The following is a 22,408-nucleotide window of genomic DNA, read 5'->3' on the forward strand; positions in this document are numbered from 1 at the left end:
GCACAATCTCACGACCCAGACGCTGGAACGATAGCCTACTCTGTTGCCCTTTAGTTGGGGCGAAATTCTAGCAGGTCGACAGTTCCTGATCGGGTTGCGATGAGTCACCAGTAGCTGGGGCACTTTTTCCGCCGTCGTCATTGCCAACTGCTTTCCTTCGGTGGACTGGCTGCTTGCTAGTGCTTGAACGAATACGAATGATGAGAAAAACCGACCGACAGATATTTATATAATCGCGCTAATATGCACTACTATCGCTTTCTCGCTCGTTCTCGTGCCGTGCATGAGCCTTTCCTTTCCGTCCGGCTTCTAATGGCCTAACCAAAGGAATATGCCGTCTTTCCCCCACCAACTGCTCTCGTCAAGCAACCCAATGCGAATAACCATAGGAACAAACATGTAGTGGACCTATATATAAACTTTTCATTATTTTATTGTTCGGTTGGTCCACCATTTTGACGGCTCTGTGCGGGATGGGCTGAAAATTTTCACTTTTCCGAGTCGTTTTCGAAAGATTTTTCAAAACACAATTTTTTGTTATTAGTGCATGTTATACATACTTCAAATTTTAATACAGCATAGAGGAACATATTTGCAACAAATTGGCCTAAAAATCAAATCATTCTGTTTAGTATGATAAAAGTTATTAACGTTCAAAATCTGACGCGGCGCCGCAGCCGATATTTTGAAACGGGACCCCTATATTGAAACCTTAAATGTATTCTACATTAAAACAAGAGAAGCCCGACTAAACATTTCGAAACATAGTTTGTTCCGATTTTTAACAATGATTAACCGGAAAGATTTCAGAATTTAAGTGACTTGTCAAACAATTCACACCAAAAAGTTTTAAAATTACTTTGGGTTTCTTGATCTGATCATAAAATATCACCAGTTTTGGAGTCTTAGTTCGGTAGCTTGGAATAGCTAGTCAACGCTGGTGTACTTTATTGTGTGCAATTTGACAACCAAGTAACTGTGTGTCGCTATGATTCAGTAAAAAGTTAATTGTCGGTTGAAGTCCAGGTCTTCTCTTTTGTTCTTTTGAAGGGATGTTCGTAAATATAAAGAAATCTGTTAGACGACCGATATTGGTATAGTATCCTGATTATCAAGCCAAACAATTCTACGCCTATGTGTTCGAATCGGAAGCAACTTTAATGGAATGTTTCTAGTCTAGAATGCACACACACATAGCGACCTAGTTTAGCTAGTGTTAAATATTCATTAAACAGCGATGAGGTTAACAAAATTAAATTTGCTGGTAACTATTTTGCGAGCTTAATAACGTGTGATAGCTAACGGTTGAGAAAAAATGGCTGTATTTAACAATAAACAGGACAAGGAAAAATAAGTACTAAAGCGAGGAATTTTAAATAATATCGTTTAATTACAAAACTATAGCTAACAATTAAAAATAGTAAAAACTATCGAAAAGTAACAAAACCAAAATGTTTACGCGTTGTACGTCCTCAAATGAGGTTGGTCTAGCTAGTAATTTGAATCAAAAGATTGCATTGAGCGATCCTCACCCGCACTCGCAGCACGCTGACGATGTTCTTGTTCGTGTTCATGGTGATGGTGATGATGATGTCCTTCGGAACCGTGCCCACGTACCACACCAGTTGTAGAACTCGCCATTCCAGTTGTTGTTACGGTGCTAGTTGTCACACTGCTGGTGGTAGGAACGACCGTAAGAGCCGTCGTCGAAGTTGTGCCAACTGTTGGAACTACGGCAACAATAATCGTTTTTTCATCCTGAATGCGATCCAATTTTCTGTCGGACTCTTTAGGTTCCAATTGATGCCGGCGGGGTGGATCTTCCTCGCTATCGACTCGAATGATACCATTAATCTCACTTTTGTTCAGTATCAATTTGTCAATGCTGTCCTCGATCGAAACATCTTTGCTTTCAATTACAATGGAGGCTTCGTCATCGCCGGGGTCGACGTCATCGTCGCCATTATCATCACCGTTGAAATTTTGGGATGCTTCAATGTTACCGTGATTTGGTTTGATTTCTTCATTGACACCCACGTCTGTATCGGATTTCCCCCCTTCTTGCAGGGGAATAGAGAACGCACCGGAAGCACCGTCCCCATCTTCCGAAACGACAACAATGGCATTACCGACATTGCTTCTATTATCAGCCGTTTCATCACTGTTCTTGCCGTTCCTGTCGCCGGTTTTTGCTTTACTAGGATATTCATCTACTTTGATGTTATTATTAATTTTGTTTCCGAGATGAGACCCTTTTGCTTCGTACTGTTCCCCTTCGTTGGCAGTTGGATGGGTTTGGGTTTCTTTTGCTGGTCGATCTTGGTTCTTATTCATGAATCGCACCGAGTCAGCCTTGAAAGCATATTGGTCGTCGGATTTAGCAGATTTATCGCTCGTGGCTGAGGAATGGTGATGATGGGACGGAGCCTGATGGTGGTGATGTTGGGAGTGGTCTGGTTCTAAGCCAATTGTGTGGATATCGAGGGGTACTGGTGTACTGTATTCTGCTATTGAGGTAATCAAGGTTGGTTTAATCGTTGTCAATAAAAGTGGGCCAACGATGGGCTCATCCAGATTGTTAAGCAGTGCACCTTCTGCCGTATGGCCAGCCATTTTTACGTGGTTACCTGTAGCTCCTCCACCACCCAAGGACCCATTCCGGTGCACGTACAGCATGTGATAGTTTTTGTACAGTGAATTACACTGATAGCTACCCTGGTGTTTCGGTAGGGCACGTTGGACACTTATCGTTGCTTCGATCTTGTCCCGATTGCCTTCGGATAGAAAGGGAATAATGCATCAGTATCATAGTGGCCACCAGCGGGTGCTCAAAGTGCTTTCTAGATGCATGGAAGCTAATAATGTGATTGCAGCTGGGTTATTGCACAACGAACCATTGACGTTTGAAAAGTTTAAGGGGTTTCTGTCATGTCGATTCAATGATTCGATCGATTATTTTCCAATTGTTTTTGTGGTCTAATTCTTGATACTGTCAATGGCTCACTCAAAATAATAGCGTTAAACAAACGTATGATTGCGACTACTGCATGAAGCGTTCTACGTCTTGACTGTTGTAGCTGCTGCTTTTGCGACTATAATGATACTATTTGGTTGATTTCCTACATGCTTGAAATCGGCAGGACAAGTGGCAAGGATCTAAGGACTGGTTATGAACTGTTTCTACGATGGGACCAATGTATTCAGTTCAAAACTGTGTTTGAAAAATATTGGATGAATGTTGCAGTCAGATTAATGAAATCCAGGCAGTGATTTGTGACCCAACTATTTGATCGAGAACATATCTAATTTCAGCTGGATGTTGATGAAACCAAATATACAATACAATAAATTTCTATCTATTGTGTTTCGGAACATTATTGCAACGATAAGCTTTAGCAGCAGCTTGATATATGTTTAAGCTTTTAATGATACAAAGCAGCGATTGATTATCGTACATTGGCTAATTGCAATTGCTAGTCTGCGCGCTAACTATTCATGATGTACACAGTAGCAGCTATTCAGCTGTCACTCCCGTCTCGGACGGAGCGTTACCTGCGATTCCCATCTCACTTTCGATGTAGGAATGTTCGTCCTTGCCGTGGCGAATGTTGCTGTGTTTCCGGATCGGTTCGTTGTCTTTATGCCACTCGACCGGATCGGCGATCGATATGATACACGATATTGAGAACGGTTTGCCGACCTCGACCTGGGAGTCACCGTAATAGATCACTTGGTACAGATTGTTAATGTCGCGCTTGCGACCTGCTATTGTTTAATTTGATGGATATTCCCGTGTGATATACGCATGTGGGCGGGTTTAGGGAAAAAAAGATACGCAGAACATAAATTAGTTTCCGTTGAAGCTTGTGTTTATGATATGCTGTGTCGTAAATTTCGTTTCATTAGTGGGTGTAATTTGCACCTTCGGTTGGTCTCATACCGGTATCACCGAACCTGTTCAACGAAACAAGGCGCTTGACGTCATGTGAACTCATGAATAATGATAGTTAATAACATTGCAGTGCTACTAGCGAATGATTCTTGCGTTTCGTGGTGGATTGTACTGCTTTCTAGGGGAGCTGCTCGATTGAAATCGTGAATGAATACGTAATGACAATTGTGTTGGGAATGAAGCGGTGAGTTGGTATTGATTTTTCAATGGTGGAAATGGTGCGCGAGTGGCAAAAGTAGAGAAAGTAGGATTGCTATTCCTTCTATAATACACAAATAATAACACCCGCTTATTGTCGAGATTATTTCCAGGCTTGTTTCAAGGGGTTTCGTTTTTACCTTAATTATTCGACACAACAAAACACGAATTGCTAGATTATAAGAGTAGATGACAGAAACCAATAAGTAGTAGAAAAATCATATACACGTGTTAGTAAGACGGAAAACGAAAACACAATAATACCGAAAATAGTATGTTTAGTTGTATGTGAATACTACCAACTAGAAGCAACTTAGTCTGCCTTCAGCTACCGACGACAACGATCATGACAAACGTGCACAGCTAACGAAAAAGTAAACGATTAACCCGTTATAGGAATAACGATTAACCGGTGGTGTTGGGTACAATTGAAATCTAAAAGTACTGTCATTTAAATTCTGGCAGTGAGAATGATGTGTACCAGGATATATGAATACGACTGGTTCATAATAAAATTTTTATTGACTTTAAGGCGACCTGGTCGAAATGTGTATAAACATATTAAAGATATGAACTTTTTCAGTACTCTGTTCTACCAAACTATAGACTTCAGTCTTACTGTTGAGCATTGCTTACACCTACAAGCATTTCGTAAAATTTGATAGAGAGTTATGACAATTTAGAGCTTAAAAATATTACTTAGGATCAGCCACGATCCAGTACAGTAGTTTAATAATTTTCATAGTTTAAAACTAAAGGCATTCTTTGTTGAAATTTTCGAAACCTTATTCGACAACTGCGTAAAAAGTAAACTTCTCGTTTCTTTTCATAACCATGATACAAAAAAAGAGGTTTTTATTCCATTTAAAAAAATCGCAGTCATTGTGTCGTAAGCAGTTTTAAAATGATAATCCACTTCTGCAACTTCTTTTGACATTTATAGATTACATTTTGCTGAATTCAGGCCACTTTCTTTTAGGTTTCTAGAAGACTGTTTTGTTCTCTAGCTTGCTATTATAATTAAGACAAAATCGGTGCATTGACGATGTAAATATCGTACTCAGACCATCTGTGATGACTAAAACAGGAAAAAAATCTGTGATAAATTTCTAAAAAATCTGTGAAAAATCACAATATTTCCAAAACTCTGTGAAACTCTGTGAAATTTTCATCAAAATGTCAAAAATCTGTCATCTGTGAAAAAGAATCTGTAATCAAAAATTTTGAAAAAAATCTGTGATATTACAGAAAATTCTGTGAATATCGTAACCCTGTCCTGAGCAAACCCATAGTCAGGCGTGATGCCCTGCAAGAAAAGGAGCTCATTTTAAGGTGATGAGAACTAATAAAATTGAAACATTTCGTTTGGCTTAGCAATATTATGTTTCTCCTTAAATAGAGGAGAACAATTTAGGTAAAAACTATTTTTTCTCCTTTACGGAGAAAATTGTTTAAAATCATCTTTGCGCGCGAAGATCACCAAATCTATAACTAAATGGAATTTGCGTGTCGCCTTCGTTTCATCAGAATCCGACACTTACTTAATAACGATTGACGCTAACTTTAAAAAAACCTGTTTTAATCCACCTAGCGATGCAATTGTGCCTTTCTCAATCATGAACACGAGAATTTTTGCGTTGTTTATATTCAAATGCATATATTACATTTTTATTATACATGACATAACAACTATATACAAGAAAAGAAATCATTATTCGAGTTCTAAAATTTTGCAAAAGAAAAAAAACAGCCACGTAAATACGCAGTAAATAATAAATTGAAAAATGGTACAAAATCGGAAAAGTTCCAGAAAGTCGATTCAAAAAAAAAAAAAATTTTCGGGGTATCATAAAATCTCGACGTTTCATGCGTTTTAAATATGTTTGGCATCAAAAATACGAATTCGATGAAACAAATATTTGAGTTCCGGCTTATATGGAAATTTCATATGTGAACGGACGGTTTAGTCTATATTTCCAGAACCATATAAGCAATCCGTACGAAATTTTATAGACATCTGTGGGGATATTATATAGCTATCATTTGGGTTTGTGAAAATTGGCCCAACCCTTTCCGGGAAACTGATGTGAGTTCGTTAATTTTGAAAGATTTTGATTTTCCCGGGCACTTCTGGAACCGTCTATGGTGGTGAATGTAATTTGGTTGGCCGTCGGTGACCTAGAACTGCAAATTTAAGTTGTTTGAGAGACATTTTAGCGAAATTTTTCACCATTTTTGCTTTCATCGGAGTATTGGTTTGAATCGCAATTTGCTATGTGATCGCATGCCACAACCCGTAATTCCGGAACCGGAAGTTGGATCGGCATGAAATTTAATAGCCATTTACGGGGGCGCAACACCTTGCATTTAAGACTAAGTTTGGTAGAATCGGTTTAGCCATCTCCGAGAAACCGATGTGACTGTTATTCTGAATTTGGATACTTCCGTCGGGGCTTCCGGAACCGATGATGGTGGCCAATGTGGCCAAAAAGACTTTGAATGACTGTTAGTGACCTAATACTACAAATCGAAGCAGTTGTGGTCACATTTTGGAAAAAAATTCACCGTTATACATTCATTGCAGAATTTATTAAAATCAACATTTTCTGCGTTATCGCTACTCATCACCCTGTAAGATCCTAGTTTTAGTGAATTTAAAATGGTACCGAAAGAAATTGGTACCGTCAAATAAACGAATTGATTAAAAACACATTATATGCCACTTCACTTCAGTAGCGTCTGCATAATGTTTTTATTAGATATTTGTTTTAGTTTTGTGAACTTCAGTCATGGTTTCCGCTATGCCATTACCACATTGCTTTTCTGTACGTAAACTAGTTCAAAGCTTTATAAACATTATTCATAGGCTAAAGGTTGACTGGCGATTTTATGCATAAATTTAGTAAGATTGTTTACAGTCCGATTATACGACATGAACTGATTCATGATTTATTACATTTTGATCATGATATGGTTTTCGTGGTCTTGAATTAATACGCAAAACCCAAAATCAAAACCGTCTTGCTGTTTTGTCGTCAACTAATTCATGATTCCTAATATATAAGTCACGATGCACCATTCGTGCTCGTGAAATAGTTTACAATTATTTATTGTTCATGATTCCTAGTATATAACCACAAGACTCACCATTCGTGCTAGTAATTTTTTTCCAATTTCGTAAAAAAAAATTCATGTATTCATGAATTGGTTCATGATTTCTAGTTTATTGTTCACGACTTGCCATTTGTGCTCGTGAAATAGTTCACAAAATCATAAAATATTATTCATGGATTCGTGAACTGGTTCTTTATTCCTAGTACATTGTGCTCAATCTATCTTGGGTGCTTGTAATTATTTAAAGGATACTGCTAATAATCATCTAGTAGCTATTCGATGTGTTCGTGTGGGAAATACGCATGCTCTTGTCTGAGTGAAATGAGAGCTGTTAAACCCCGTAAGTGGTTTGAGAATCGGCATTTCGTAAAAAGAATCGAAAATCAATTACAAATGTGTGACAATTCCATCACCATGAAAAACAAATATTTTATTAACATATTTATTGGTATGATTTTAGTCCATTAAATTATGTTCATTATTAATTGTTCTCATTGTATTGTATTCATATATTCAGTAACATAACATTTTGTGTAGCATATGCACTATACATATTAATAATTGCCATATTAACCATAGCCATGTGCGTAACAATACTCTAGTAAGATTTGCAAGTTTTTGGCTTTTGCTGTCTCAACCAGACAAACGGAACGGTTGATTTATACTGGCGTACAGTACTAGTTCTAGTTGGACGGGCTGCAGAGGCCGATAAAACAGTAAATATTCATCCGATCCTTTTCCTAAGTCCTTTCAACTTGATTATTGTCGGATAAGGTGACAAAAACAAAAATCTCTTTTTAATTTCTTGCCATATTTGCCTTTTGTAGCTTATCACATTATTCATTTAGATAGGTATATTAGTTTATATTCGTCCTTCTTGTCTCGAATCTCGCTTTCATTTGTAGTACTTATCATGAAAAACTGGGCGTGCGCGTCGTTGATTGTATATCCGTCATACAAAGTCGGTCGCTAAAGGTACTTTGACAGTGCTTATTGTATACAACTCAAAAAAGTCAGCATCTTATCCAACCGGTCATGGAAAAAGAAAACAATAGATAATTATCGTTTGATACCTCATAATAGCACTGTCCAACAAAGAAACAACCTAAATGTGTTGCGACCACATATTATTTTTCGAAATTTAGAAGGAAAATATTTAAAAATGTTTTTTTCGTTTGTCTCCAGTAGATCAGGACCGGTTTTGATTAGAGCTAGAGTTTTGTATAGTCAATTATAAAAAAATAACCACCCCGTGAGTTTGAAAACTAAGCAAAATAAAAATAGTGTTCTACGGACAAGATCACATAATTTCGAAACAGCCAACTTTGGAGACTCAGTATATTCTAAGAAGTTTAATAACATAATACAGCGCATCTTTTGGAGAAATAATTTTGGTGATTTATTTTCCCAAAAGTAATAATGTAAGTTTTCGAGACTCATACCATTGATAGAAATATGTGTTCTAAAAAATTTGGTACTGAACAACTTTTAAGAAGGTCAAACAAATGTAAAAGTTATCGTAAATACTAGTGCATGAACATCTTGTTTTAAAGGGTTTTTAAACTAAATATTTTTCGGCATCCTGAATGCATAGAGCATTCTCGTCTTCAACAAATTCTCTAAATACGGTGTGTGTTTGAAGAGTATATTCTACATTTTTTTGATTTTACTTAATTGTCAATCCAATTAGGTGGATATTTTTATATTTTATGATAATAAAAACTTGATGTGCTCATAAAAACCGACCAAACCAAGAGGCAAACGGAAAACGCAATTTTTCATAATTTTCCTTCTAGTTTTAGTATTACAATATGTGATATCTCAAGAACTACATGGCCGTTTAGAGTAGTTTTGAGTTCTTTGAAATGAAGAATGATGATCGCTTATCATGGACCTGACATAATATCTCCATTTTTTAAAATACCTACGATGAGACACCTTGTAGCTTATATATCTTCTTACAAATTGGTTGCTTAAATAACATCATAATACTGAAAAATTGGTGTTTTTTACTAGTTTCGTCAACCATTTTCGCTATCCGATGGCTACTATTTGAACTCTATAACGACCAACACCACTCAAATGGGTTTACACAAAAATAGTCGAAATTTTTTTTGGAATTTCAAAACTGATAGCTGAAATGGATTCAGCGACCCAAAATTAATTATAAACCTGATGTTTAGGCACATGAACCAATTCTTATAATTTTGTCACAATTTTGTATGAAGAGGTGCCACTGTGCGGTGCCGTCATTAGCATTTCAAAGTATAGATCTCTTGAAACTGGCACATTTAGTATGGATAGTTACTCCTTGGTTTCCATTCCTGGTTTCCATCAATAATGGAGTAGAAACTAGGGATTTTACGGTCAAGATAATCTTGATACTTTGAAGATTTTGTAAATGTAAATCATTAACCCTTTGGAAGTGGGCAAAATCGTCAGGGAGCTTCATGCGGTTGTCTAATTGTAGATACTAACGCGTTTGTCGAAGGATTGCTCGAAAGAATAAAGAAAATAGTAATTGGAGACTTCTTTTCGACGGGAAAAAAAATATAGTTATACATGTTTCCACAGCCGCCCTATCACATTTGGAATGCGCTACAGCTGGTGTCATTCTTTCATTCATCCATCCGAGCTGCGTGGTAGAAGTGACAACACGGAGAACCAGTTGTGCCGACCAGATAAATTTTGCCCAGCTGACGAGTTTATAATTGGCCTTTCGACCGAGAGAAACGGCCCTATGATGAATCCGTCGAAAAAATACTGCCTAACAACGGGAGCTAAAAATAAACAATCAATGCGACTCTTTTATTTTTAGCACAAGAAGGCTATATTGAATTTTTTTTAAGTTCAATTTATTCAGTTTACGAGCTTGAAACGAGAGAACGATTGAAGGCCGCCTTCGTCGATAGCTGGAAATCGAACAGCAGGTCGTCTAGAATGGATAAACGAGGTGCAGACCGGTCGTCATGTTCCCAAATATGCGGGCAAAAGTGCAACATTGAAACTACATCGACGTAAACAACATCTTCATAGCATGCACGTTTCTCCTTTCCCCAATTTGCTCGTTAGGAACACTTGACAAAACAAGCATTCAATCATAAATGCGGCGGAAAAACAAACAAATGGAAAAATTGGAGAACACAATCAAGACCACGTCAAAAGCGCAAGTAACGGAAACTAGAGAATTTCCACGTTAATTCAGTAGCGTAACAAATCGTACCATTTGAAATTAATAAAATGATCTTGGTGGTGGGTTGAAAACACATGGCCGTCCCGAAGAGGTAGTCGATTTGACTCAAGCTCGCGATTAAAGCAGAATTTATTTACGGCTTGCCTTGAAATGTACACAATAAACCATGAGAATATTTAAGGTTTATTTTGAATCAGTTAGTAAATTGAGCTAAACTGCGAGTATGGTTTCGTTAGTAGTTTAATAGTTTTATGATAAAGCTTTGCAAGAAGCTTGGTCGATTATTTTATTGATTCATTGTATCATATTATATTATTTGTTGTATGTCGCAATTGTTTTATAGTTCGTCACCTATTCGTTGATTATCCGATGTAGTGCTAACAACCCCCAAAAAAGTTAATGATATATTTTTAAATGTTTATAGAATAGGATATATTGGCTAACGTAACCTTAAGATATATTAAACCGCATTGAACATTTCATAATAGGATTTAATCTAGAAATGCTAACTCATAAAGCTCAAAAGTTTTTAAGTTGAAAATCTTTTCGCACTCGAATTGACCACAGTGCTTTAATAATTCAAGTCATTAATTAAAACTGAGTGCTCGAGTTCACTAGCACGACCAGCTTGACAGCGAATTTATAAACGTTGAATCCAATCCGTAGCTAGCATCGAGGGGAGTATGCAAACGATCCAGATGCGATTATTGGGTTTCTCATGCTACGTCTAAAATCAAATAAACTCTAAATAAAACGACGAAACTGCTGTGAATTGAATTTCACATTTTGCTCCAGGTAGTCTGAAAAATGGTTCGACTTGATTGTGCGGCGAAATTGTGTGTGATTCTGTGATGTGGTATTTCACATATCCGGTCGCACATGCACACACACACACACACAATCACCTGTGACCTGACCTGGTGCGAATAGTTGAGCTGGTTCGGACTGGTTGGCAGGAAGCTTCTGCTAGCTGCGATACAAGTTGCATGTAAATAGTGCATAATTCATCACCATGCTGTCCTGGGTTCGAGAGCGTGCAATGTGAAATTCCGGCTCGGGTAATATACCTGTAGCTTGGATTTGATCGGCAATACTTCGACATTGTTATTCGTATTTATTGAGGAAGGAAGGTGTGCATAGTATGGTTTGAAGATTGGATGGTGGAGTTGTATATTCAGGAAAAATATCAGCGGAACATTCATAGTTGGACTTAAACGTGACTAATTTACATAAATAATATTAGAAATTCGCCGGTCGAATCCTTAACCGGAATTAGGAATATGAGCTGCATTGGAAAATCAAAATCAATAAGGTTTCTATGAACATTCCCCAAACTGTGGATGTTTTCATCCTGGTAAACAGAAACATTAGCAAAACTCTTCCAATTTAGAATCGGTACGCCCATTTGTCTGTTATAGTGCTTCTAGTGCTGCACTGAAATACCGTGCAATTTTTTTTTTAAATAACGATGTATTCTGAAATTGCAGCGCGATAAAAGAAAAAGAAGAGAAATAATTTTGCAGTGTAGAAACATGACGAAGTCGGGTATGTGGATCGCGAAGGAGATGAAAATGTCCAAAAACACGTGCAGGACTGGAACATTTCAAGGAACGTTTATTTGTTTCCCGAAAGGCACATTTAGCCGATAAGCTGTTCTGGCAAGGGATCTACAGTTGTGCCAGGTAAACTATCATTTTCTTCATAACCAGCAATACAGTCACTGGCCATATTATCAAAAATAAGCTGAAAAAATAACTTTCCCGCCATTTTTACTATATTACACGTTGATTGCGCTTGACAGATTCAGTAAAAAAATCTAGCTAGAAGAAGCAAAACAAACAGTTTAATTAAATGTTTGTTTGGCGACATATCACATCATTTACCCATTTCAAAAATTGTAGTGTAACAAATAAACAAAATTTTCATACAATTTCATCCAGAGATGTCAAAACGCCAATAAAGTACCTCTTCAGCAAATTTCGAAGCTTATTATTGGATATAGCCGATCATTAGGTTACATAGTCATTAGTCACACAAGTTTTGAGATACTTCGGATTAAAACATTTCGATTCTTAATTGGATGGTCTTTGTAAACCAGTTTTGTAGAAAAGGTTAACCTTTCGATCATAATTTTCTAATGTGTTAAAAATAAAACAATCAACATTTTACAATTAAAAGGATTACTTCAGTACAGGATATTAACTAAGATTGTTTAGGATATATCGAAAATAAAATTTGGCCCACTAGATTTGGATTTGGAATTTCCGTAGTTACTCTTAAATCCCAAAAATAATCTTCTATCTTCTTTTTTAAATTTGTTCCGGCGAAACAGAGAGTGTTAGTATATTCATTCAATTTCCATATAATAATGCCACACGTCAACAATATTTTCTCAAAATTTAACTGCAAAATACTGAAAGTTGAGCGAGTGATAGTGAATATCCTGAGGCACCTCGTCGAAAAATTTGCGGTGTACCTCTTAAATCCAAATCTACTAGAACAAGCATTTTGAAATTTTGAACTGTTCCTTTTCACATCATTCCTCAGGTAACTATGGGAGCTTTTATTTTTGAAGTAGAACGCTTGAATATAGGGGCCCCGCTTCAATATTTTTTCAACGAGAATTGCACTTTTTATTATTGCATTATTTTATCGTCAGCATCCGCCGTTGTTCTGACTAAAATAGATTTTTGCGCTATATAATTGAAAGTCTCTGCAAAAAAAATTGTAACTCATTTCGTAGAATGTACAATTACTGAAAATAACTGAAATAATGGATTTTGCGAAAGCAGTTATTATCAGCGCCATGATTGGACCGTACAATGCGGCCAAGAGAGCGGTAATTGCAAAGACTGCGCTTTTGTAATCCAATTAACACATGTATTTTTTTTATTTTTGATTATAGAGGTTTTAACCTTAGGGTCATTCGCCTCTTTTCGGGTTAGAGAAATCTCTTTTGGAAAAATCTTTAACCCTATGTGCGGGGTTGGGAATCGAACCCAGGTGAGCTGCGTAAAAGGCAATCGATTTACCAACTACGCTATGTCCGTTCCCAACACACACACACTATAAAACATAGACACTAATTAGATTTCTGCACTTTCTTATTGCAAATATGCACGCCTAATGTGTAACTTATTCCATAGAGTGTACAATAACGTTAAATAACGAAAAAAAAAATTTTCATTAAAATGCTTCCGCAGTGCTTTCTGGTTGCATAAAACTTGCTTTTTTCAGGGCGACTATTCTGATTTTCTCCACTTCTCTAATCAACGTACATTATAAGTATTTGACAAATTTTTTTGCAATGCTCGATTGACTAAATGCAAAAATAAATATGTACGCCAAAAATAGAACGTTTTGTACATTACACTCAAGAACTACGATCACGCAACTTCAAATTTGAATGTTTTACATATGGCAAAATGTTTTACCTCAAAAGTCAGTGAAAAGAACTTTTGGAAAATCAAGATTGAATATGAGATATAAAGAACTAAAATTAAAAAAAAAAACAAAAAGTTTTTTTTACAAAATCGTGTTACTTCATGATTCATTATTAAGGATTATGCTCGTTATTTATGTGTGAATGTAAATGAATGTCGTGCTCGTAAAAATAAAAGGGTATGTAAAGAACTGCGTACCATGCATCCAATAACCTTGTTTTTGGAGAGTCAACAAGTCCTACAATGAAAAACAACAAGCCGAGAAAAAACGCGATTCATGATATACTTTTTTATTGAGCCTTATGAATTAGACAATCTTGTTTTAGTATTTTTCTAAAAGTATTTTTATTGTGTCCCGGAGTGCAAAGGTTTTTCCATCAGAAACGCGAATGGTACTGTTACATTTAATAGTCAGGTCAGCTCATCCATCTTTAATGAGATATCCATTTCCAATATACTCAGCAAGGTTTTAACCATAAGGCCATTTGCCTCACTGCGGAACTATTTCCCGCTGCTTTTTCTGTCACTCCACAACAAATTGCTTCAATACACATAGTTTAAATACGTCTAGAAACGATAACGTTTTTATATGTTTGCACCATTGCAATTACACTACTCAACTTGCAAATTATCGATTACTGTTATTTTTCAAAACAGTCAAACTAGTGCGCTAATAAAAACCTGCTTTGAATTAGAATCAAATCCCAAAATAAGAGTAAATTTTAGATCAAATATCCAGATAGTGCAATATAGACTTAAGTAAAGCTTGGCGTAAAGTAGCCCCAATTTTAGATAAAATGGACATATGGTCACCAATTGCCAAACAAACAAAAATACGGATAAAAAGTACAAACACAGCTAATTGCATTACATTGCCAGGTTTATTTCGCGTAATCTATATCCTCCTATCTAATAATTTGACTAGTATATCGCACTTTCCCAAGAGAATTTAAGTTACGATGCTTTTGAGTATATTTTATATTTCATTTTCATCGCCTACTACGATTACTTGCAAGCATTTTCTTAAACCTATATTCACTTTTTATGTTATTGTTATGTATTGAACCAGCGAATAATACTGTTTCGTTTTTGTCAAAATATAACGTTAAATTTGAACTAGAAGCTCAAATATCATTCTTTAATTTTGGCGTAAAGTAGCCCCTATGGCGTAAAGTAATCCCCGATGACGGTATAGATGAAATGTAAAATAGTTTCTCGTATATGGAAACCCTCCCCCCCAGCTTTCTATTTTTCTGTGTGTGAGAAAAGGCGAGACCCACTAAAAAATTATTTGGATGAATGAATGCAATGAAAAAACTAAATTTTCAGTTCAAAAATCATTCTAGAATATAAGTGATTGGTACTGAAAAGGACCATTGGTTTGTTTTATTGTGTGAGACCATATAGGCCCGCTCACCGCGGATTTGGCGAACCAGTTGGATGTCTTTCTGCATTATGGTAACTCGCTTGGCGTGGATGGCGCACAGAATCGTATCGTCGAACAAACCGACCAAATAGATAGGCCACGCTGGCTTCTTGGAGGGCCATTATAGTTGAGCTCTGCAAGTGTAGATCGATTTTGAACTCCTGTGCAATTTCACGGATCAGACGCTGGAAGGGCAGCTGGCGGATTAGTAGCTCTGTTGACTTCTGATAGCAGCGAATTTCTCACTGAGCGGCAGATCCTGGTCGGTTGCGATGGGGCATTTTAACGCCACAATCCGACCAGGAACACATAACAGAAATATTTCAAAATTATATCTCGCATTATTACTTGTTATAAATTTCTGTTATTTTAACTACTAACGAGACCTAATTTATAACACAATATGTTACAAAAATTGTGTTCTGTTATAATCTTGTTATTTCATTCTGATCGGGCAGTAGCTGGAGAACTTTTTTGGACGGTCTTCGATGCTAACTGCTTACGGGGAGGTTTTCCTCCGGACGGTCGGTTTGGTACGGGCCATGACACGAAAAATTCTGGTCTGCTACTGCCGATTCTGACCGATATTTTTGTATAATCGCGCGAAAACGCACTACTATGGATCAAAGCAAGCGTAGTGCATCGGCCGCGTGAAATATTCGCTCCCGTCAAGGTTTTTTTTAGAATCGGTAAAGATTTTGAATGTTAGATTTTTGAACGGTTTCCGGTTTCTCTTAAAGTGTATGTGGCTAACATTGAAGTGTTGATCACGTGCATCGACGAGTCAGTGAATCTAGGAAGTTTTAGGAATGTAAAAGTTGCCAGTGTCCGCGGATTTCGAGAAGAATTGCCATGAAAGACAGCAGCGTTCGTCAGTCGACAGCTTTTCAGGTTCGCGAAAGCCCTGGTAGTGATTGTATTTTTTAGCCAATACTAGATAAGTATACGGATTGATGTGTCAACATCAATTAAAATTTCAAGATATACTAAATACGAGTCAGTTCCACGGGCACTTATTCGTGGTAAGGAATCGAAAGTTTGATTACAATACTGGTATAAATTTGATACTCGTATTATAATTGAACGGGACTTACCGTCGGGAAAACGACCGTACCGCTAGGTCTCTGTCATTCTGAAATGGGTCATTGGAAAATCGGCAGAGAGGGGTTAAATCCCGAAATCAAGTTGTCTGCATGGGGTAACCAGACCTTATGCAGAAAACTTAACGCACTACTGTCACTCTCTTGCTCATGTTCGTGCCATGTATCTTCCCATTTCTTTCTGCTATTAACACTAGCATAACCAAAACGTCTTTCCCCCACCATCCACAGTTGCCTCAATTGCATTCTCAGCTTTACGTCAATAATATTTCAACAATATTTTCAAAGAATTGCGCAGATTGGAAAAAAAAACTTGGAAATTCCAAGAATATTCCCAAAAAAACTATTATGTGCAAAAGACGGCAAAAACGCATAGATACTATTTGTTCCATTAGCAATTAATCCGTTTGGAAGCACTTAAGGTTCAACTGAGAACGCCCCAATAAGCGGCCATCTCGGTAAACGAAAAAAGCAGTTTTTTTTCTCAAACCGTTGGGAAAATCTTACTGAAAATGAATATATTCAGGGCATTGGTAGAGTATTACTGATTCATTTTCATGAAGATTTTTCCAACGGTGTGAAAAAAACTGCTTTTTTCGTTTTCCAAGATGGTCGCTTTACCAAGCTTTCTCAGTTGAACCTTAAATATCAAAACAAACACACAGAAGTAGTTTGTTCCATTAAAAAGTAATTGAATATAAAAAGTGATCGGGTGGTAATGTCAGATACATCAAAAGAGTTGAGGAAAATACATTTTAGGCTGTTAATTGGAGTGCATTGATTTTACCGTCCTCTAATGTATTAAAGTCAGGTTACAGATTGTTTTGCTTTAACCATTACAAAAATAATGACTCTTTGATACGGTGTTAATATAGACTATGTATTTTACCAGCCATAGAAACAACGTCCAACGCATTCGACTAACGTACAATTTACGAATAAGCGATGCTGATATGATTTTCTCCAAATCTATCTTATCGTGAAAAATATTTTTTTTGCATTCGATCTTTCCGACAGTATCGATTTTATTGGCTTATAAAAATCGATCTGGTAAAATTGATTTTTCTTACAAATCGAATTTTTTCATCCGATCTTTCTCGGCTCGGTTTGATAACACCGATTTTTCTAAATAAAAAAATCGATGTTACAAAATAGATTTGATTTTGCAAAATGCTCATCACTTGTACAAATAATGATTCGTACTGGGAAGATAGCGTTACGACTACTGTTAAAATAAGACTTATTAACATATACGTACGGAACGATATTGGCCGTTATTATGGTACGAAAATAGCTGGATAGCAGAAGCCATTTGCAATGACAAACGAATGCAGCATTTTCTTCTATTGCCAAATGAATACTTTCACTATCATTAAACGCCCTTTTTAGGGTTACCATCTGAGAAACTACATAATATGTTTGAATATTTTAGATTTCGATGTATGTAATCCGTTATTTCGGTATTTTCATTAGAAATAACGAAAAAACTGATTTTAATACAATTTTTCAGACGATAGTAAAATTTCAACATTCGTATTACCATACCATACCATGTATTCTACTTCACTTCGATTATGCCTCTTTTTTGCTCGAGTTTTCTTAGCACTGTTAAGCAAAAAGTCCAATTTTAACAATCACAAAAAAAATCGTTAACATGAATGTGTAAACAAAATATTAGAAACTTTGTAAAAAGTTCCCGTAATTATCTTAGCAATTACGTGAAGAAGAATTGTGCAATATTTCAGAAGGATTAGTCCAGGAGATTTTGAGTAGCATTTTTTAGAGATGCCTCCTCCTGAAAATTCACTGCCGCTCAACAATTTTTTAATATTTCGCAATGAAATGTAGTGGAAATGTTGAATTATTGTATGGAAATTGACTGAATAGACTAAAACTCTCTGTATCGGCAATTTTATTTTTCTGAAACGATAATTTTTTCACCGAAAATACCTTACTTTTTCCCCACTTTAAGTCTGGAGAACCGGATTTCAGAATTCCCTTGAACCAGTAGTAAATGGTCTGAGCCAAAATTCTACTTAATGGATTTCTTCTGGTCATAATTCCTAGTTTTTTCATTATTTTCTGAATGCTGCAGGCGCAAAAAATTGGAAAGTTCACTCCGGAGAATTGTACCAGAATGTGATAGTCATTATTGAGAAACATGTTAACCATTCGAAATGTTACTTCCAAGGTTGGAAAATCAAAATCTCATGTACAAAATAAGATGCAAGAGGAGGAGTGCTAAGGAGATTTTCATCCAAACATTTCTTGTACTGTAATGGATGATGAACAGCTTTCGGGTTTGGATTTAATACTGCAATGCAAATGAATGCTGTAGTCGAATATTACGGACAAAGAAATTATTTAAATTCCCCAAAAAGGACTTAGTTGGGCAGGCCAACTGCAGCAGTGGCTGTCAATCCAAAAGTTTCATGTCTTCCCATACTACACAAAAGAATGTTTTCCAAAGCGGGATCAACCATTCATCGTAAGTCCCGAAACTCTAGCTCAGTTATGGCCCGATTTGACTACATATCACTATGCAAATTGTTGCAATAATGCCCTGCTCCGCGGTCGTTGAATTTAAAATTTGTTCAATACGAACAAGTTTACGTGATGTGGAATTCCTTCTGAAGGTAAAATTAAGCTTAGGCTTGCTGAAATCGCATACCTTCAGTATCATCATCGCCGCAATGCAGTATTAATATCAATCAAATCGTTAGCCGAGAGATTAATGTTGCAAAACAACTTAAAATACGTGGTTGAAAGTGACAACAGAGTCCCGTGTATATAGAAAATGACTACATCGCGTGTAGGGTGATGTGCCTATTATGGCAGTAGAGCCTATTGTGACCCTATTTCGTACCCCTTGGTTTCGAATCAAGCATATGAGATAATGACACTATCGATTTGGCTAAAGCAGGTGAGAAAAAATAAGCTCAAGTTATATTCTTTATTTGTTGTGCACATATGTATTTAGAACTATCCTCTAAATCCAACTTTTAATTAAAACAAAATCACCTTATTGAAATATCTACTATTCCGCCTCACTCACGTAGTGGACCGAAACTGGATGCAACGGCGCTTAGCAAAATAAACACTTACGAGCCAGCATTTACCGCCTCATATCTCGTTATTCCAGCACAAATATACTAAACATTGCACTGATACATACCTTTATTTTAGCTGGAGAAGCTTTTTACGATAATTTCACTTTAAAATCACTCGTCAAACACTAGAATAGGCCTAGTGTTATAATAGGATAAACCTAAATACGGGGGTTCCTATTATTGGCATGTTTTGCTGATACACTACCACAATCAAAACCAACTTTTTGTATCCATCATACAGAAAAGAATCATCAGTGCGGCCAAACCAAAACATGAACTTGTAAATATAATGTAATGCAATTTCAGGTATAAGTAATCAATTACTTAAAGTTATTCAACTAATTGTTGATTGCAGATATTTTATTTTCATCTGCACATACAATTCGGATCGGGAGAAAGCAATGTGATGTGAAACTTGTCATTCCAGTTGCTAACCTTCGAATGGTTTTTTTCTGCGTGCGCAATTCTGGGCGCTCTTCTACTAACAGCTGATGAGTTTCATTGATGTGCGTGATGTTTACGTTTGTTTTGATCGGCTGAAAAAAGCAGAATGATTCGTTTTACAAATCACACGTTGGCGTCCATGATCTGGATACCTAGTTAGAATCGACGCAAATGGAATATGAGGCATTGCGTTTCAACTAGATTGTTTTTCGATGAGGTGGAAATTGGCACACCCATGAGGCGATAATTGGATCGTTGAGGTGGGAATAGATGCACAGAATGGAACATTTATTTTCATTTATGCTGAAAATTGAGACAATTCTGCTAAATAAGCATTATATAGATGTTTAAGAAACAGTACACTGATACTTTATGCTGAGAAAGGTTATAGATAATATGGCTTCTTTTAAAATTGTTCAAAAAATAGTGCGACCCTCTCCCTAATGGTGCCAAAATAGGCTCATCACCCTATATAGAAAATAACTACATATCACCGCGTACCCCATACTGAATTTCACAATTCAGAGAAGTAGAATCCGCTACATCTGATACTTGGAGAAACTTTTTCCCGGGCATTTCTAACGGTGTTCTTGTGGTGAAGATGCGGGTCGAAAGACTCAAAACTCACGAAACTATTATTTATCAAACTACGCTATCAAACGCACGACGGGAAAATCCCCGTATGCACGTATTGTAACCTGACAGCGCACCATGGATAACTTAGTGTGGGAGATGCAGAGGAGAACCCATCTCAACTGATTGCCTATTCAGAAACGAAAAACCCGTTCAAACCAGAGTTTTCAAAAGCAATACCTTAGCCACGGTGTTCAAGGTCGTCAAATATGAGATAACATAGTCTTCACTAAAGGGATTAGAATGGCAAGGAGACGCCATGTTCCGTTTGGAGTATCAATTCAGCTGTAGTAACTTATAGCTGAGTTCGGATTCAGGGCGGAGCATGTCGTTTCTTTGTTTTTTTTTAATATCTTTAGTTCTCACAAGTCTCCTATCTCATGCCTCCACGCGAGTTTAAGTCTATTGATGACATTTGGTCCTTAGACCGGCGACAACTGGGTGCTATCAGCCTTCTGCCGATAGTAGCAGAATAAGAGGGTGCGAACAGATCTAATCAAGGAAACACTACCGTAAAAATGAATATCTGATCGGAAATCAACCGAAACAAGACATTGATCTGATTAGTATCGATGACCGCGGGTCAATACGCACTGAAAATTCGCCGCGTCTGTTTTTATGAATCTAATTTCAAGTTCCGTTATTGCAGGTTAGCAATTCTTTGTATTTCTCTTCAATGGTCGTTATTATCACTTGTATACGTGCATTTTACAAATCATCCGATACGTAAAATAGGAAATACATACCTTGATTTATAACATCTCGCGCTATCATATCTCTTTGTCTGTATAACGTGTTATCACTCGGTAGTTTTCAACCAAATAAAAATATCGTAGAGAATAAGTAGCGAATTCTGTCTTAATACCGTTACAATAGATAGTGATCCAGCCCATTACGCAGATAAGATTAGCTTTTCTAGGCAATACTCCCACGGTCGGCTGTGTGGAGTTCAAATTGCTTTTGTTTAGGAAACATAAGATACTCTCGGTAGCCGGCTGCCCAGAGTTTAAAAAGAACTAAAAACTAAACAAGATCTTTTCTTTTTTGAGTAATCGTGTACACGAAGGCTAACTAAACAACTACATAATAAAATATTCTTTACAGGTCGCATCGCTTGCTTGGAGCGAATCCTAGACCTTATACCCTTCCAAACCACCAACTCCGCGACACCTATGGAAGAGTCGGATGAATCGTCGTCCTTCCGTTAATTAGGTGGAGCATCAACACTTCCAGTCTACCTTATCCTTTATCCTTTCCCGTGAACGATGGAAATGGGGGCGACCGGCAATGATGGCTATCATGTGTTGAGGTTTTAGTATGGGTCGGATTGGTATGAATTCCTACTTACTACGTCCTAAGCAACTCTTATTAGATAATCAGCAGTCATATATGATGAAGTCATTGTGCAATCCGCCAAAATCATCGTCACAACGCAACGCAATACCTTAGCCACGGTGTCCAAAATTGTGGCAGCTGTCCAGACCATACTGACTACCGCAAATGAAGCATCCAGCATCCCACAACAAACAGAAAGCATTTTTTGCTATGTGTTTAATATCTGTCTACTTTCTAAGGCAATCGGTTTTTTGCATTGTGTATATTTTTTGTCAAAATTATTTATGTCTAGCACATTGTCGGCATGCTTTTAGTTATATTACCAATTTGCCTTCATACTTCCATACCCACATTTTGTTTACAACCCAAATATACTATTACCGCCAACGATGATTTCGTTATATTAAACAAAGTCAAAAATGATTCCCCGCATCTCGTCCAAGGTGGCCGCATCAGGATT

General features: G+C 36.8%; 1 protein-coding gene across 22 annotated transcripts in view; it reads right to left on the reverse strand.

The window, feature by feature from the left end:
• The window catches only part of LOC131681761 (uncharacterized), a 168,707-nt gene that overhangs the window by 82,961 nt on the left and 63,338 nt on the right, over window positions 1-22,408 (reverse strand). For 21 of the 22 annotated variants that reach the window (XR_009303978.1, XR_009303977.1, XM_058962791.1 and 18 more), the window contains 2 exons: window positions 3,553-3,765; window positions 1,533-2,774 (listed from right to left, as the gene is read on the reverse strand). Coding sequence is in view for 20 of the 22 variants with exons in the window: in XM_058962791.1 (XP_058818774.1) it covers window positions 1,533-2,774; window positions 3,553-3,765 (1,455 nt within the window). In the remaining 2 variants the exon portion in view is untranslated. The remainder of the gene's footprint in view (window positions 1-1,532; window positions 2,775-3,552; window positions 3,766-22,408) is intronic. The other variant, XM_058962789.1, reaches the window with a different exon arrangement.

Source organism: Topomyia yanbarensis, chromosome 2 (genome assembly GCF_030247195.1).
Source record: "Topomyia yanbarensis strain Yona2022 chromosome 2, ASM3024719v1, whole genome shotgun sequence".
In the NCBI taxonomy this organism is placed as follows: domain Eukaryota; kingdom Metazoa; phylum Arthropoda; class Insecta; order Diptera; family Culicidae; genus Topomyia; species Topomyia yanbarensis.